This window comes from Selaginella moellendorffii, unplaced genomic scaffold (genome assembly GCF_000143415.4).
Source record: "Selaginella moellendorffii unplaced genomic scaffold, v1.0 SELMOscaffold_44, whole genome shotgun sequence".
NCBI lineage: Eukaryota > Viridiplantae > Streptophyta > Lycopodiopsida > Selaginellales > Selaginellaceae > Selaginella > Selaginella moellendorffii.
Window position 1 is genome coordinate 661,739 of NW_003314305.1, and position 15,155 is coordinate 676,893.

General features: G+C 44.7%; 3 protein-coding genes across 4 annotated transcripts; 1 reads left to right on the forward strand and 2 right to left on the reverse strand.

Annotated features, from left to right (window-relative positions):
• Window positions 1-7,276: 7,276 nt before the first annotated feature.
• On the reverse strand, window positions 7,277-8,402 carry LOC112349984 (mediator of RNA polymerase II transcription subunit 4-like). Of its 2 annotated transcripts, XM_024685353.1 has the most exons (3): window positions 8,298-8,402; window positions 7,378-8,242; window positions 7,277-7,326 (listed from the first exon to the last, which is right to left on the reverse strand). In XM_024685353.1, exons 1-2 carry the CDS (start codon window positions 8,398-8,400, stop codon window positions 7,386-7,388), a joined length of 960 nt encoding a protein of 319 aa, XP_024541121.1. In that variant the 5' UTR covers window positions 8,401-8,402; the 3' UTR covers window positions 7,277-7,326; window positions 7,378-7,385. The 2 variants fall into 2 exon arrangements, with proteins under 2 accessions (XP_024541121.1, XP_024541120.1); XM_024685352.1 differs by lacking the exon at window positions 7,277-7,326 and having other exon boundaries at window positions 7,363-8,242.
• A 2,937-nt stretch (window positions 8,403-11,339) lies between these two features.
• LOC112350001 (AAA-ATPase At4g30250-like) lies at window positions 11,340-12,982 on the forward strand. Its single transcript, XM_024685406.1, has 2 exons — window positions 11,340-11,483; window positions 11,540-12,982. Exon 2 carries the CDS (start codon window positions 11,951-11,953, stop codon window positions 12,911-12,913), a length of 963 nt encoding a protein of 320 aa, XP_024541174.1. The 5' UTR covers window positions 11,340-11,483; window positions 11,540-11,950; the 3' UTR covers window positions 12,914-12,982.
• A 48-nt stretch (window positions 12,983-13,030) lies between these two features.
• Window positions 13,031-15,042, reverse strand: LOC9647527 (pectin acetylesterase 7). The gene is made up of 12 exons (XM_024685407.1): window positions 14,790-15,042; window positions 14,648-14,730; window positions 14,458-14,587; window positions 14,302-14,396; window positions 14,163-14,243; window positions 13,998-14,119; window positions 13,887-13,947; window positions 13,776-13,829; window positions 13,645-13,722; window positions 13,512-13,596; window positions 13,312-13,448; window positions 13,031-13,245 (listed from the first exon to the last, which is right to left on the reverse strand). Exons 1-12 carry the CDS (start codon window positions 14,959-14,961, stop codon window positions 13,120-13,122), a joined length of 1,224 nt encoding a protein of 407 aa, XP_024541175.1. The 5' UTR covers window positions 14,962-15,042; the 3' UTR covers window positions 13,031-13,119.
• Between the last annotated feature and the right edge of the window lie 113 nt (window positions 15,043-15,155).

Below are 15,155 nucleotides of genomic sequence, written 5' to 3' on the forward strand. Positions count from 1 at the left end.
CCGTGCTAGAGTGTGATACTTGGATACTAATACAGAATGCCACACAATTTCCTCCCACTTTCCCGCTGAATTGGATATGGACTGATGTGTGGCCTTTTCAAGATTTCTAGCTACCTAAGATGATGGAGTACACAAACACTGATGATTTGTGGCTCCTGTCCTGGCTGTGTAGTACTTCCTATTGCTCCTAGCCACAAAGAAACTAGACCACTTGTGAGAGATCTTTGTGTACGAGAAAAAGATTGCAGACATGCCATTATCATGTTGATGGGATAACAAAGTTTTTTGTAAACAAGAGTTTTCTTTAAAACAAATCCTTTGTTATCAAATAGTAGAGTCTATCCCATTGTGGGAAGATGAAATTTGTATTGTATTTTCCAGTTGTCAAATAGAACATAAATCTAATCAATAGTTTGCTTATGCTATTTGTTCTAAGCACAACCAAGGAATTCATGGTAAGTTTGAAGAAATTTTTCTTTTGTTGTTCTCTATCCAAAAAGGCATAGAAATTGAATTTATTATGTTTCAATAAAATACCCAAGGAGTGAAATGCATTGAGTAGAGGACAGAATCTCCTACTCTCAACCTAAGTTTGCCAAATCATCAACATGTGGTGGGTGATTGGCCAGTTCTCTCCAAAAGTCAAAGAAAATGTCAAGCACTGTTTATACTAGTGTCAATGGGCCATTCAAAATAATCTAGTGCAGACTACAAAGGATTAGTCATCTTAGTGCAAATTGATGGAATCCATTTGCCACAAAGCACTTAACAAGATTATCAATCTCAAGGACAACACCACCAGTAATATTAATCATATAGAAGAGTGCAAAAACTTATCCCAAGATTATTTTAGATGCATTTACAATAGAGTAAATTAGAATCTCAATGGATGTATATCAAGATCCGGAATGGAAGTGATCTACACCTATCATACTTTGTTGTTAGAAAAGTACTATCAACCTATATGATCTAGATCTGAAGGCTTAGGAAATGAGTTGACAAATTAATGAGCAAGCCATTAGTGCCAATAAATGGATTGTCCATCTCATTTTGCATGGCAAAGAATTGTAGTAGATATATCTAGAATGGATTTCCTTCTGACTTGATTTGATCAGGGTCAAAGAAGTAAAGGATCATAGGATTGTTCATCGATACAAGATCATCCATATATCTGAACGTATATTCAAAAAAGCAAAGTAAATCATACTAGCCTAATTATGCAAGTCGAGTAAAAAAGTTATACTTGGGTATAGGTTACACCATAAAGGTGAGCATAAGAAACCCATAGGGATTCCTCGAACCTGTCTCCATACTCTATTCCCCAAGCAAATATATGTGTGTCGGATGATGAAGTTGTTTAGTTTGATGACTTTTGCTAGTTCCATTCTAGTAGCTTTTACCGATGAGTAGTGCAAAGGTTTCCATTCGGCCTCAAATTTGTCATTCTTTTTTTGGATTAAAAAAAAAAACTTTTTGGAGGTGATTTTGGTGTGTGAAAGCTAGGTTGACAAAATGTGTTATAAGCATCATAAAGCTTTAGTCCCCTCAAGGGGAATTGTTTCATAGCATTTGGTTATATTTTTAGTATAGATCGTTGTGATTCTATCAGGGGAATTTATTATAAACTCTTGTGTAATCTAAGTATTTAGCATGTGCTTGTTTTTCCTCTAAAGAACTTTAGCTATACATAGAAATCATCAACTATGTTTTGTAGTGCCTCATGTATCCCTTTCAAAATAGCTGTTAAGCATATTGTGATTTTCGAGAAAACACATCCATCCATGTTTGTTAACTAGTGCATCTTATTTTTATACACTTTATAGATTCCTATAAGGTATAGGAGATCTAGTTATTGAGGTGGGAAATCTTGTAAGAGTGGGTTGTTAAGTAGTTGTTTTACAACTATCTTAGGTGTTTTAGGGACATTATTGTCCAAAACTACAAGCGAGAAGTGTTCGTTGTTCATCCGCACAAATGCTTCTTTGTAAGCTAACGCTTTGTAGAAGAATGTGGGTGTATTAACTACTTTATCAGCCTCACTAATATATAAATGTTTATACACCCATTCCAATTGCCATTGTGTCTCAGGGGTGGTCATCACATCTATGGACAGGGTACTTTGGCAATTTTGTAATGCCATTTAAACTCGGTAATTTATGTGCTGTTTAACAATAGCTTCATTGCTTGGCCAATTTCAAATGTAAATCTCTAGGATTATATTGGCAATGCAATCCTAAGCATTATAGATTTCAGGAATAATTTTTGCCATCTTAAGTGCTTTTGGGGTGATGTGATTAAGACATTTTAGATGACAACTACAAATGCTCATGAGCCAAGGATTTTTGGGTCTAACATTCATACATGGCCAGTCTCATTGAGATAGCTTACCTATGGCCATCATTTGCACTCTGAAACTTGAGGCTCAAGGGTGTCTCAATTGCAAAAAAAACTTCTTTGGATGCTTGATTTGGGGTTTATATCTCTAGACGGCATTAAGGAGATTTCTATCTAGACTAATCAATTCCATGCACTCTCTCATAAGAGTTTAAATATTAATCCTCTTGAATTCAACATTGATATATTGGAGGTGGACAAATTTTTGTTCACTCTCCATTCCTTCTTTGACTAGCCATTTTCTTCCAGCCAAATGATAGATGTAGTGTAGAGTATATTGTGTAAGCAATCACAAGAGCATTTTCATTAGATACCAATCATGGAAGAAGAAAACAGAAATTATTTATCATTGCTTTCTTGTATTGAGCCTCTTGTATAACTTCTATTTATTTGAGCTTGCATTGGCCTCAAATGTTTTAGAGATTGATGGTGGTGTGCTAATCTCCTATGCTGTCACCCCAGTAAACATTATCCATCTTAGTGATTATGTTTTTAATTCAGTGGTAAGCCTCATGACCTTCGATAATGCTCCTCATGACACATTCTCCAGGAGTGCATCCACAAGCAAAGCAAGGTTGGGCAACTGCAAGGCTATGCACTAGCATAACCATGCACATTCCTTGCCCACACTAGGTTTAACAGCCACATCATTGTGCATCGCATTGGTTCGTCGCACATGCAAGATGAAACCAGCAAGATGAAAAAACTCAATTTTGCAAGTTAAATCCAAACCTTGAAGGGGGAATAAATGATTCAACTCCAGGGGTAAGAACAGTCTTTTCCACTTACACTAGGTCTCATGTAGCCAACTTCTTGTAGACGGAGGAAGAGCTCTCTAGGTTTGGTAGTTTCCTCAAGAATCCAACTTTTGATTGAGTGAGAGAGCATACAGGCCGCATTCAGGAGTAAGGTGTTGAATATCACTAGCTTGATCACTTACGTGCTACATGGACTGGGAGTGGTAATCTATTGGGGCTAGGAGTGGACATTTAAGTCTTTCTTCTCACTCAACTTTCAGTTGGTGGGGTTTGTACATTATCATTGTCCAGGTATGTCAGTTCGTTCATTTCTTAGAGAGTTCTTACTGTGGGTTTTCCGATACAGAGATCATCCAAGAAGGCCTGCCTCAACAACATTGCTGGTGATGGCACTTGGAGGAAAATCGTTTATGCTGTAGTGCTAGTGTTGGTCATTTTAACGCTGTTGCCGTTGTGGGATGGCTTGGCCACCCAAGAACCGGACTTGCTATCTATTTATGTGAAAGCTTCCAGGAGAAACGACGGTTTTTTCCCCAACGTGAACTCTTAGGTGGAGGCGCTGTGCAAGGCCAGGAAGATCTTCAAGGGACACGAGCTGTTCAAGCAGCTCATCTCTCTGGGATTCATTTCCAGCAGCGACATGTGCTACAATCGTCAACAGGCTTTGTAGGCACCAGTCTCAAGAAGAGAAAAGCGAAGAAGAATATGAAGATGATGCAGAAGAAGCTCTGAGGGAGATGATCGATAGTGGATTTGTGCCTGACGACTTGATCAGAGAAACAAAACGAAGAAATAACAGGAATTTTCTTAAAGATTTTGTTTCCTTGGATTAGACTTTGTTACACTGAAAGTTTGACTGAAGCAGGGTCTTGGACTAGACTCTGGTGTTTGACTAACCAGAGCAGTGTCTTTGACTACGACTAAGTCAGTCAAACAAGTGAGTCATGCACGTTTACTTTCGTACACAGAGCAAACTAGTCACTATGAGTCTCTCCATTCATTCTCAAGGTTTTTACACTTGGAGGAGGATTCATTCACCATGATGAGGAAGCTGCAGATCATAGTGGTCGATCTTGGTTGTGATTCTTAATATTGCTTTTCACGTCCCATAGCCAGGAAGATGGTGTACGGAGTGATCAAGGTTCCTCATTTGGAAGATCCCGTTCTTGGGCCTCAGGTCTTCTACAAGAGAAAGAAGTCACCGTAATCGTTTCTGTAGAACAAAGAATAAGGCTGTGAGAAAAACAAATTGCTTAAATACCAAAAGAAAAAATAACACCTAGTTTTAGAAACAGTAGCACCAAATCTTAAGCTACTCAGATTTCCATCTCCTGCTTCTCATTCTCGTTGACATTGCTCACTTAGGACGTGAATCTTGTGAGTTGATCATTCTCTTGTTTTATCTTTTCATTTTCTTGCTTGATCTTCTCATTCTCCTGTTTGATAATCTCATTCTCCAGCTTAATCATCTTGTTATGCTCACTTATCCTTTTAACATGGTGACTGAAAGCCTTAACTCTCCTGCTTCTGGTTCATACTGTCAGCCACTAATCCAAGCTCTCGAGATGCAGACTGTTGAAGTCATTCGTCTTGTTGGCCAGCTGAGTAGTTGTCGTGCTCAGCTTGCCTTGAAGGCCTTCCAACTCTTTTTTCGCCACTCCCTTTCCATCCATGAGCTGTTGGGTTACAAGGTCAGAGTAAGGTGAACAGTCGCGACCGAGACTGTGAAAGGAAAATCTGCTGAAGTGAGTGGCTCCTTTGCTATCACCCACTTCCAGCTTCCGCCAAGACAAGCAAAAGAATGTCACGAGCAACGAGACGAGCATCTGGATCGTGGAGCTAACGGAAGTTCATGCTTTAACTCAAGGTGGACATCGCAAAGGGAAAGTTATCTCGTATGAAACATTGACCCAGCTTTTGCAAGAGATCATGCTTTGGATTTTACGCTCTGTGTGAGGCACCCATCTAAGGTGTGCAAACCATACGTGAAAAAGAGATGGATCTGGTTATGGTTGACCCATTATAGTTATGCAAAAGAGGAAGGAATAAACTTTTAGGGCATAGTGGAATCTAGCACATGGCAAATCCACACCGTTGATCTCAAACGGGTCAAACTTTTTAGTTTCAAAGAAGCGACCTGCTATTGCAACAAATCCTGTTGCTGCTGCTTCAACGAGGCTCTCGAGTTAGCACCAGTGCCGCAGAGAGAATGAGAACTCCTTCCTCGGCCCCTCATCCCTGACGATGCTGCTGTTGAGTGGCGGTTGAGACTGGCCTGGCGACAAGAAGAAATCGTCCAGCTTCGTTGCAATGCGGTTGTTGTGATTCTTCTTGTTGTTGATCGCTGCTGCTGCTGCTGCTGGTGTTGTTGCGGAAGAGTGACCGAAGAAATCGTCTGCGTTTTGGAAACTCCCAAGCGCCAGTAGTCCGTGGCCCAGATGTTTCCCTTGGTTGTCATACTGATCCCATCCCATCTTTGGCTGCCTCGCCATCCTTGAGTCCTCGCTTCCTTTCAATTTCCCTGCTGAAAAAGAAGCTTGTTATCAACTGCGGTCCCTCAAATAGCAATGAAATGATTGGGGAATTCCTTCACAAACTGCATGTACTTCATGAATTTCTGAAGTTTGAGCTGTTGTGGTAACACATGTTCGGCAGCAAATTCCACGCCAAACTATGACAAGAGAGTGAGTCCAGTAAAATTTATAAGGAACAAAAAAGTTTTCCGCGAAATCAGCCTCTTCCGCAAAGAGATCGAGCCGTCATTGTATGTGCAAGCGGCAAGCATCGAGTTCCAGGAGACAAGGTTGCGCTCCTCGGGCATTCGATCGAAGATGCGCTTGGCCGCAGCAATATGAGGATGTGCAAGGCTGGGACGATGGTGGTGAAGAAGGAGAGTCTTGCTCTCCGGACAACGTCGTCTATAGTATCCTCATCAACGCGTGCTGCAATGTCTGGGAAGATCTACGATGGCGAGAAGCTGCTGGCAGAGATGCTGGAGAAGAAGCTCCAGCCGGACGTGGTGTGCTTCAGCTCGCTCGTCGATTGCCTGGACAAGGCTGGTCGATACGGCGACGCTTATCGGCTCTTCCGGAGGATGGAGAAAGGGTGCAAGCCATCGCGTCGGTGATGCTGGACTCTTTCACGAAACGGGGAGAAGTAGCGCAGGCTCTGGAGCTCGTCGACGAGTTCGTGGACTTGCCGCTGCCATCGGCGGATCTTGAACCAGCTCGTCAAGACGATTGTGGTGGAAGATGGCGTCCGGCTACTCAAGACGATAGGGAGCTCTGCCGGAGGAAAAACGCTGGCGAGGCGCTGGAGCTGGTGAAGGAGATGCGAGCGGCTGGCTAAACGTCCGTGGATCTCTCGTGCGCGATCGAGATGCTGTGCAAGATGAAGATGGTGGAGGTTGTACGAGGAGATGAAATCCTCGCAGCAGCAGGAGCTCCTCCCAAGCGTCTCCACTTACAATATTCTTTTGGAGAGCTTGTGCCGCGAGGGACGGCTGGGACTTGTTCCAGGAGATGATCGAGAGCCCCCGACGTGAACTCTTACGAGATCTTGGTGGAGGCGCTGTGCAAGGCCGGGAAGATCTTCCAGGGGCACGAGCTGTTCAAGCAGCTCATCGTTTCTCCTGGAAGCTTTCACATAAATAGATCGAGCGAGTCCGGGTTTCAATGCCAATGCCAAGCTGGGTGGCCAAGCCATCCCACAACGGCAAGAGCGTCAAAACGACCAACACCAGCGTCACAGCATAGGCGATTTGCCTCCAAGTGCCAACACCAGTAACGTCGTTGAGGCAGGCCTTCTCGGACGATCTCTGTATCGGAAAACACACAGTAAGAACTCTCTAAGAAACGAAAGAACCAACATTACCTGGAATGCGTGAAAGTTGAGTGAGAAGAAAGGCTTAAACGTTCCTAAGATTACGACTCCCAGTCCGAGTAGCAAGTAAGATCAAGCCAGTGGTATCAACACCTTACTCCCGAATGCGGCCTGTATGCTCTCTCACTCAATCCAAAGTTGGATTCTAGGTAAATTGCGAACCTGTCCGTCTACAAGAAGTCGGCTACACAAGACCTGGTGTAAGTGGAAAAGACTGTTGGACTTGAATCGGGCATTTGTTCCCCTTCAAGGGAACTTGAAGATTTAACTTGCAAAATCGAGTTTTTTCATCCTGCTTGCCACGAAGTAAGTCTCAAGGAACTTAGAAAGAATGCCAACTTACTTGGTTCCTCACTCTTCCTCGGAACTTTGCTCCTCGTTGCTGTAGTCCGAGGCGTAGTCGTCCTCGAGCTCCGGATTTAGATCCAGCTGCACGAACGGCACCTGGATTACTCCTGGAGCCGGTGCCGCTGGACCTGGAGCTGGCGGTGCCACTTCCGGCAGTGGAACCGGATCTCCGGGCTTCCATCCGGGAGGCATCGGTGGGAGCTTGATTCCGGGAGGCAGTCCGGGAAGAGTAACCGGAGTGGAAGTAGAGGGCGTGAGCTTTCCTGCTGCTGCTTCTTTCGGTGGTGATTTTTCCACCGTTGGCGACGGCAGCGATGGCGCTGGTGGCGGTGCGGTTGCCGGAGCTTTCAAGACGCCGAGATCCATGTCGCTGAAGTGGTAGAGCTGCGAAGCTCGCATTTGCTGCTCCTGAGGAGCCGGAGCCAGCACTCCGGGCTGACCGAGAAGATAATCCGGAGGAGCAAACGTCGTGTAGCTGATCCTATGAGCGTAGGAGACGAGCTCGGACACGTCCACCTCGGCGTCCATTGTCTTCCTCTCCTTGGATGGCCGCCTGTACTCCTCGAATTCCTCCAGCGTGAGCTCCAGGACCTGCTCCGCGTCCCTGACGCGCTTGGCAAACTCCCGGATCACCGCGTCCTTGGCCGCCACCGCCTCCGCGATGCGCTGCTTCTCCTGCTCCAGGCTCTGGAGCTCGGCAATCTCGGATACCGCGTCCGATAGAAGCGATTGATGCGAGTCGAGGAGCGCCAGGACGTCTTTGGTGCTATTGGCGACCAGGCCCTCGGCGGGCACGGGAGCTCCGGCCAGGAAAGGGGGGAAGAGGCTCTTGAGATGGCTGCCTTGCCACGATTTGCTGCCTGCATCGACCAAGTCTCGATCTGGAGAGGAAAGAGAAGCAAGACGCTTGCTTACCGGCTAGCTCGAGAAGGCGCACTGTAAGGCCCGCCATGTCCTGGAGCAAGACCTGCGCGCGCCTGTGCGGAGGAAGCGACTGGACCGCGCCTCCCTCTGCCATGGCCCTAGGATCTAGCCAGGGACCAAAACTTTTCGCGCCAAATATTTGAGTTTGCCAAAAGCCCTAAATGCGAATCCAAAGACAAAGGGAAAAAGAAAGGTCTGCGTTCTTTTATAAAAATTCGATATCACAAGTATATGACAGTGTCCAGACTACTACTCACCCTTGGTGACCACAAACTCACGAGAAAATTCGACTCTCTTGCTGATGTACTTCTTGGCTCTTCGGTGCATCCCGTTGCTTTTCGGGTACCATAGGAGATGCATGTCGGCCTCCAGACGAATGTTAAACCCGAGCTGAAACTTGGACGCCATGCTCGCAGGCAGATGCCACACAATAACAGGAAAGTCTTCCACGCTGATTTTTGTTCGTCCTCCTCGAAAAGGCGGCTAGAAAGAAAACGAATTTGAAAAGAATCAACCTTGAGGGAAATTGACCCGGAGTATGGTTTGGATGGATTATACTTCATGCCGTTGTGATTCCAGTGAAGTAATTTCCACTCGACCTTTGCAATGTTCCCTGAAGGTTCAACATGGATCGACTCGTACCCTATTGGCTCTTGGCGTGACTGCCCCCACTTCTTCTTGAATGTGAACGATACTGCCCATGAATTAAATCGAGCTCCAATCTCACCTTCGATGTTCTTGGTGAGAGTGCTAGAATTGGCATTAACACGGCTGCCGTTGTAGTCATAGATAGTAATGGCAGAGTTTTTCATCTCGCCAAGCTGTGGATTAATATGGAGTTTGATGCGGTATCCTAGAACCTTGGTGTTGATGATTACATCGTTGTCGTCCACACCGAGAAAGAAGTTCTTGATCTCCAGAGCCACCTCGGTGTTGGCGCAGCTCTCCCGTAAGGATGGGAGGATCACCATCGAAGCATCCACGAGCTGCTGGCTCTTGGGCGATCGAAACATCCACGAGCTGCTGACTGCCCAAGAGCCAGCAGCTTGCTGTTGTCTCCACTCCACCCTTCCGAACCCACGAAGAAGATCGATTGTCTCCCTCTTGCATGAACTTTCATGCCACCATTTGCCCTGCCTTGGTCGGGCTCCGGCTTCCATATTGTTCTTGAACGTCTCTAGCAGTCGGTCTCCAAACCTCCGGATCGTCAGAATAGTTGTCTTCTCCAGAAAAGTCAATTGCCATGAATGGCTTTGAGGCCAGCCGAAGGAGAGCCAAGGCCTCCTGGAACCTCTTTGAACGCCTGCTTCTTGCCATCCAGCTGCTTGACAAGGTCCATTTCTTCTGCTAGCTCCTGGTATTTAAATGCCTGGCCTACATTTTGAGATAAGTAGTAACAAAAAAAAACAACAACGAATAACAACACCTTACTATATAATTACTATAATTGCATTGATTTATACACATTAGCCACAAAATGCTAACATGCATTTGCTTCTCCATCATTTCTAAATGTAATGCTTATTTTGTATTACATTGTGAAGTCTGTTGGTTCAACTCAAAAGAAAGCTTATACCCTACCCAAGTTGCTTTTATGTTGATGAGATTCCTCAATTCTTTGCAAATCTTCTACAAGTCCTTTAACTTATAAATACTAGACCATCTTTCAGCATGCTGACTAGATTTTCATGGCACATTTCATTTACAAATACATTATATACCATTTCAGAGTCCCTACAATCCTCATTTCAAATCATGGTTACACTTTCCTTGGGCAAGTCACACAATGGCTCCTCCAGCTCTTAGAGGTGCATGAAGAGTAGTAGTTACCACCCCAGTTGAATAGCTAAGCTAAGTCCAGCTTTAAGCTCGGGCATGGGATCTTCCCAAACTCAATGAGCAACACTGTGTAGCAACCAATCATGTGCAAGTACAAGGGACAGGGTGATCAATTCTGATGGGATGACCTTTTCCCACTGGACAGTTTGTGATGCTAGGATTTTGCACCTTTTGCAAAATTCTCTCCCAGGTGGCTTGGGACTTTTTACTACTTTTCTACACTATATCATATATTCACCATATGCTTTATTCATCATTCAAGAAGCCATCCTGATGTTTGAGAGCATATTTACTCAAAGAATAATTTGAGAAAGAACAGACATTGTACCTCAAGTGCCACTGCAGCCAGTTCGAGCTCGTGATCAATCTTGGAAATCTTGCTTAAATCAGCATCCCCGGCCGAGGAGAGCCTAGGACGACCACGGGAAGCAGCCCTCTCCGGGAAAGCACCGGGCCGGACACAGCAGTCCGAACCAGAATCTACGTACTTGGTTCATCAGCTTCAACCTAGTTGTTGCAACGGCACTTTGAATTTGAACTAAAAACAACATATAGACAGTATGTTGTGGTGCAAGCTCATCTAAGCCGGCATGGAGCACGACTAGTGTCCTCAACATGTTTAGTGCGAGCATTTTGATCACCAATTTGATTCCAAGAGAGAAAAACACTATACAGAAATCGCAACAACAACCGCCAGTTGTAGATTGTGATTATTCTCTGCAATCTGACGATGGAACAGCTCGAAACCATCATCTTCGCACTAACTCGGGAAGTCTTGGACGATTCACCACGCACTAGAAGATTGGGGGTTTTTTCTTAACTTTCTATTGACTTTCTATTGAGAACGCTGTTGCGCATCTACTGATGTGTTTGCTAACATACCTGAATATCGATGAACTCCTCTCGCTTGTAGTTGAAAAGAGCTTGAGAGGCTTGAGCGACCAAGCTTAAGCTTGCGACCTCTTCTCATATAACAAGAACTAAACAATGAAAGTCAAGCAGACCAAAACACTTTTTTTTTCCCCTGGAATCTTTTCACTTTGGAACGAGCTCGGGAACTTCCCTGCGACCATCACTCAGGCTGTTCATTTAGTGTGCAACCTCAGCATCTTGGAAAGGACAGGTGACATGTAGAAGTTTATTCCATTGTTAAAGTTATCGCTGACTGCCGCATCGTGAGCATGACTCACGAGATTGACGAAGATTTCTCTACAAGAAAATACGCGGGAGCTGGCTTCGTTGTGGCTTCATCTACACGACAATAAGAGTGACGCAGCAAGGTCAGTGTTCTCCCATTCTCGCAACAGCAGCAGCAAACGAGCAAGATGGCAATGGCAGGTGGGTATTTCTCCCATCTCGGTTCGCTCATGGGCTTCATCATGATCCTCAACCAGATAGTTCCGCGCCACGTCTGGTTCCTTCTGGAGCTCAAGCTCAAGAGGTTTGTAACTTGGCTATGGTGGGAGACAGAGCTCTCAATCCCAGAGTACGTCCGCAACAACACCAACGAGATCTACGACCTGGTCGACCTCTACGTTGCTCACCTCACCGACACCAACACCAAGAGCTCGGCAAACAGGATCCAGTTCACGCGAGTGAAGAACGCCAGCAAGCCGAATTGCAACCTCGCCAGGGGCGAGCGAGTGGAGGACAAGTTCAAAGGCGTCACATTCTCCTGGGTCTTCAACGTCACCGAGCCCTCCAACGGCAGAGGCTTCAGCTATTTTGATCGCAGTGGAGGAACACGCCGAGAGTACGTTGTCCAAGTTCACAGGAGGCACAAGTATACACTCTTGCCCGAGTACATGAGGGAAGTGATCAAGCTCGGAGAGAGCTTGAAGCACCAGAACCAAGACCGGCAGCTCTACACCAACATAGGAAAATCGGACGACTACAGGAACAAGCCGTGGAGATCGGTGCCTTTCAAGCATGCCTCGACGTTCTCGAGCCTGGCGCTGGATCCCGAGCTCAAGAACAAGATCGTCCAGGACCTGGATTCCTTCATGGCTGGTAAGGATTTCTTTGAGAGAGTTGGGAGGGCTTGGAAGCGGGGGTATCTCTTATACGGGCCTCCGGGGACTGGGAAGTCGTCACTCATCGCTGCCATAGCAAACTACACGCAGTACGATGTCTATGACATGGAGCTAACGGAGGTGAAGAGCAATGCCGACTTGAGGAAGCTGCTCATGGGGATTTCCAACAAGGCGATCATCGTGATCGAGGACATTGACTGCTCGCTGGAGCTCAAGAAAAGGGGAAAGCCAGCCCCAGAGGAAGAAACCAGTGAAGAGTCCAAGGAGAAAGATGGAGCGTTGCCAGGGAAACAAGCCAAGAAGAAAGATGAAGAGAGCAGCAGGGTCACACTTTCAGGGCTACTGAATTTCATCGATGGGCTGTGGTCTTGTAGCGGGAGCGAGAGGATCATCATCTTTACGACAAATCACAAGGAAGATCTGGATCCCGCACTGCTGCGGTCGGGCAGGATGGACCTTCACATTTTGATGGGCTACTGTGGATTTGAGGCGTTCAAGGTGCTGGCGTGGACTCACCTTGAGATCTCGCAGAAGGGCGAGTTTGAGAAGGAGTTTGGAGAGATCGCGGAGCTGATCGCCAAGGTTGAGATCACTCCTGCTGATATCGCGGAGGTGTTGATCCAGAACAGGAGGAACTCGAGAGGGGCTCTAGAGAAAGTGATTGAGGCTCTTCGGGAGCAGGCTGCAAAGAAAGATGAAGAAGAGGAGGGGGACGGTAAAAGCAAGCAGGAATGATCAAACTTGCTTGCTCAAGGTTGATCAAGGTGCTTGCTGGCGTGGAGCCCACGTGGAACTTCCGGGATTTATTCAAATGTTCTTTTCCCTCCAAAACTTACACTAATGAATGTTCCATCACTAAGCAATTTGTATTGTGACTTTAGCCAAAAAATTCCACTCGAAAACTATGTGGGAGATTACAATAAATGTTCCACACTCAAAATCTATGTGGACGTTGACATTAGAGGGTATTTAACGCAAGTAGGATTGCAAGTTGGAAATCCACAATCTATATAGTGAGTTGACTGAGATCTTCCAAAATACCAATCTCCTACAGCTTTTGCTAATGACTGTAGAGCAAAGAAAAAAATATTAATCACATAATTTAGATTTTATCTGGAAAAAAATTTATAAACCTTTCCATGTATTCTTGGTCTTGTCCATTTGATGTCTACCTCAAGTTGACAATGGCTAAAGCAAGAATCGATAAAGGTTCCCCAGCCTGCTCTAGATTGAGCATAGAAGAGACCATTCAGCAGATTTTGTCGGAATGCTTGAAAGTTCAAGATATGTTGTAATAAAAATGAGTTCATGAAATAATTATAGAGCTTCCTACCTTGCAAAGTTTTTGCATGGAAACAAAAAGAAGATTTCATGCAAGGGCTGTATTGCCTCCAGGAAATCTCTTTTACATTTTCAAGCTGTAGAAATTTGTTGAATAATAAGTTTGAAATTAAAAGGAGAATTACCTGCCAATTATCATATGCTGCATTAACAAAAAACGTGGGCTGTCTTATGTAGCCCTGTGCTTGTTGTGGAAAGAAACACTAGGAAGGAAAATACTAACACTCAGATTAAGAAAAAAATTATAAATTAAAACCTGCACTGGATCTTTTGCCGAGGTACAAGCTCTAGCCAGAGTGTTTTGCAATTTCTGTTTTATGGCATATTAAGAAAATAAAACAAGATTATTAAGAAATTCCTGAAAAACCTGTAAATTCACCACTCCTTTGTAATAGTTGTACATGGCAAAGTTTCCTCTGATGCTTTGGCTGACAACTCAGGTGGGTGAGTTAAAATACAAATTTAAAGAGGAAATTACCCATTCACAAAGTAACCAGCATCACTCAAACATTTAACGTTGGCATTAGGTAGAAGATATTTGAACTCGTTACAACGATGAACAACTCCAAGTCCTCCAGCAGAACACCCACTTAAAAGTGCCTATTAACCAACATAGAAATCAGCTAAATTATCAATTAGCAACCTGTTTAGCAGTGCTCAGTCCCTTGGTTTGCAGGTGCTTCACAACAGCTCTAAAAATTCTGAGTCCTCGAAAATATAGAGCCTGAAGAGAAACTAAAAAAGTATATGAACACCAGCTTAAGAAAAATAATTATCTTAACTTGTCCAGACCAGTGCCTTACTGGAACAGCAACATCTGCACTGAAAGATCCTCCATCACAATAACGCACATATACATGGTTCCAGTTGTAGAAATCTTTTACAGCAAACAACATAATAATAATTAGGTGATTCATAAATTAATATCACTAACATACCTGGATTGGCAGAATACTTGTTGCTAAGAATACCATTAAATAATATTTGATTGGACATGAGTTTCGAGCTTCCATGACTTGTCTTGGCTCGAGTGGCACAAGCGGATGAGCTTTCACACCAGCCTCCACCCTGTCATTCACATTCCTCCAATTTCAACTATACAGTATTAAATACACAAGATTGACTCACTTCCAAACGTATATGCCAGTTCTTCGCTCCAGAGCCAAAACCAGGCCTCAAATGATATGCTGGGGCGCTCCCATCCAAGCAAACTGCAAGAGAATTCATGGAACTTTGTTTGATCGAGAAAGGAAAAGCGCAAGAGAGAGACCTGCTCCAGATTGCCTGGCGTCTTGAAGAAGAGTGATGCCTACAGCATCTCCAGCTTTCTCCTGAGTGTAGTTTATAGCCTTCGTAAATGCCGCGTCTGGGAATGGGGTCAATCCAAACGAGAATCCAAATTGGAGGAGCAAACTTAGCAGAGCTGGAAATCTTATAAGCATTGCACTTTCGAAGAGAAGCACGAAAGCAAGCCAAACGCAAGAGAGGAAAGGATTCCTGGAAGAAGGATGAGAACAAATGAAACACCCGCTGGAAAGCACTGGCTAAATTCTATTCTTTCAGTCCACATCTAGTCTTTGGTGGAGAAAGGGACCGAATGAACGTCATGCCAACTTCCAAGAATGAAATAATTCTT

Bases quoted from the DNA above. Each gene is read 5' to 3' on its own strand.
- LOC112349984 (XM_024685353.1), bottom strand. From the start codon at position 8,400: ATGGCAGAGGGAGGCGCGGTCCAGTCGCTTCCTCCGCACAGGCGCGCG. The intron at 8,243-8,297 runs GTAAGCAAGCGT...TGGTCGATGCAG, and splicing joins GCGCCTTCTCGAGCTAGCCG to GCAGCAAATCGTGGCAAGGC.
- LOC112350001 (XM_024685406.1), top strand. From the start codon at position 11,951: ATGAGGGAAGTGATCAAGCTCGGAGAGAGCTTGAAGCACCAGAACCAA.
- LOC9647527 (XM_024685407.1), bottom strand. From the start codon at position 14,961: ATGCTTATAAGATTTCCAGCTCTGCTAAGTTTGCTCCTCCAATTTGGA. The intron at 13,830-13,886 runs GTTTTTCAGGAA...GCCATAAAACAG, and splicing joins AAGGAGTGGTGAATTTACAG to AAATTGCAAAACACTCTGGC. The intron at 13,449-13,511 runs GTAGGAAGCTCT...TGAACTTTCAAG, and splicing joins CCATGCAAAAACTTTGCAAG to CATTCCGACAAAATCTGCTG.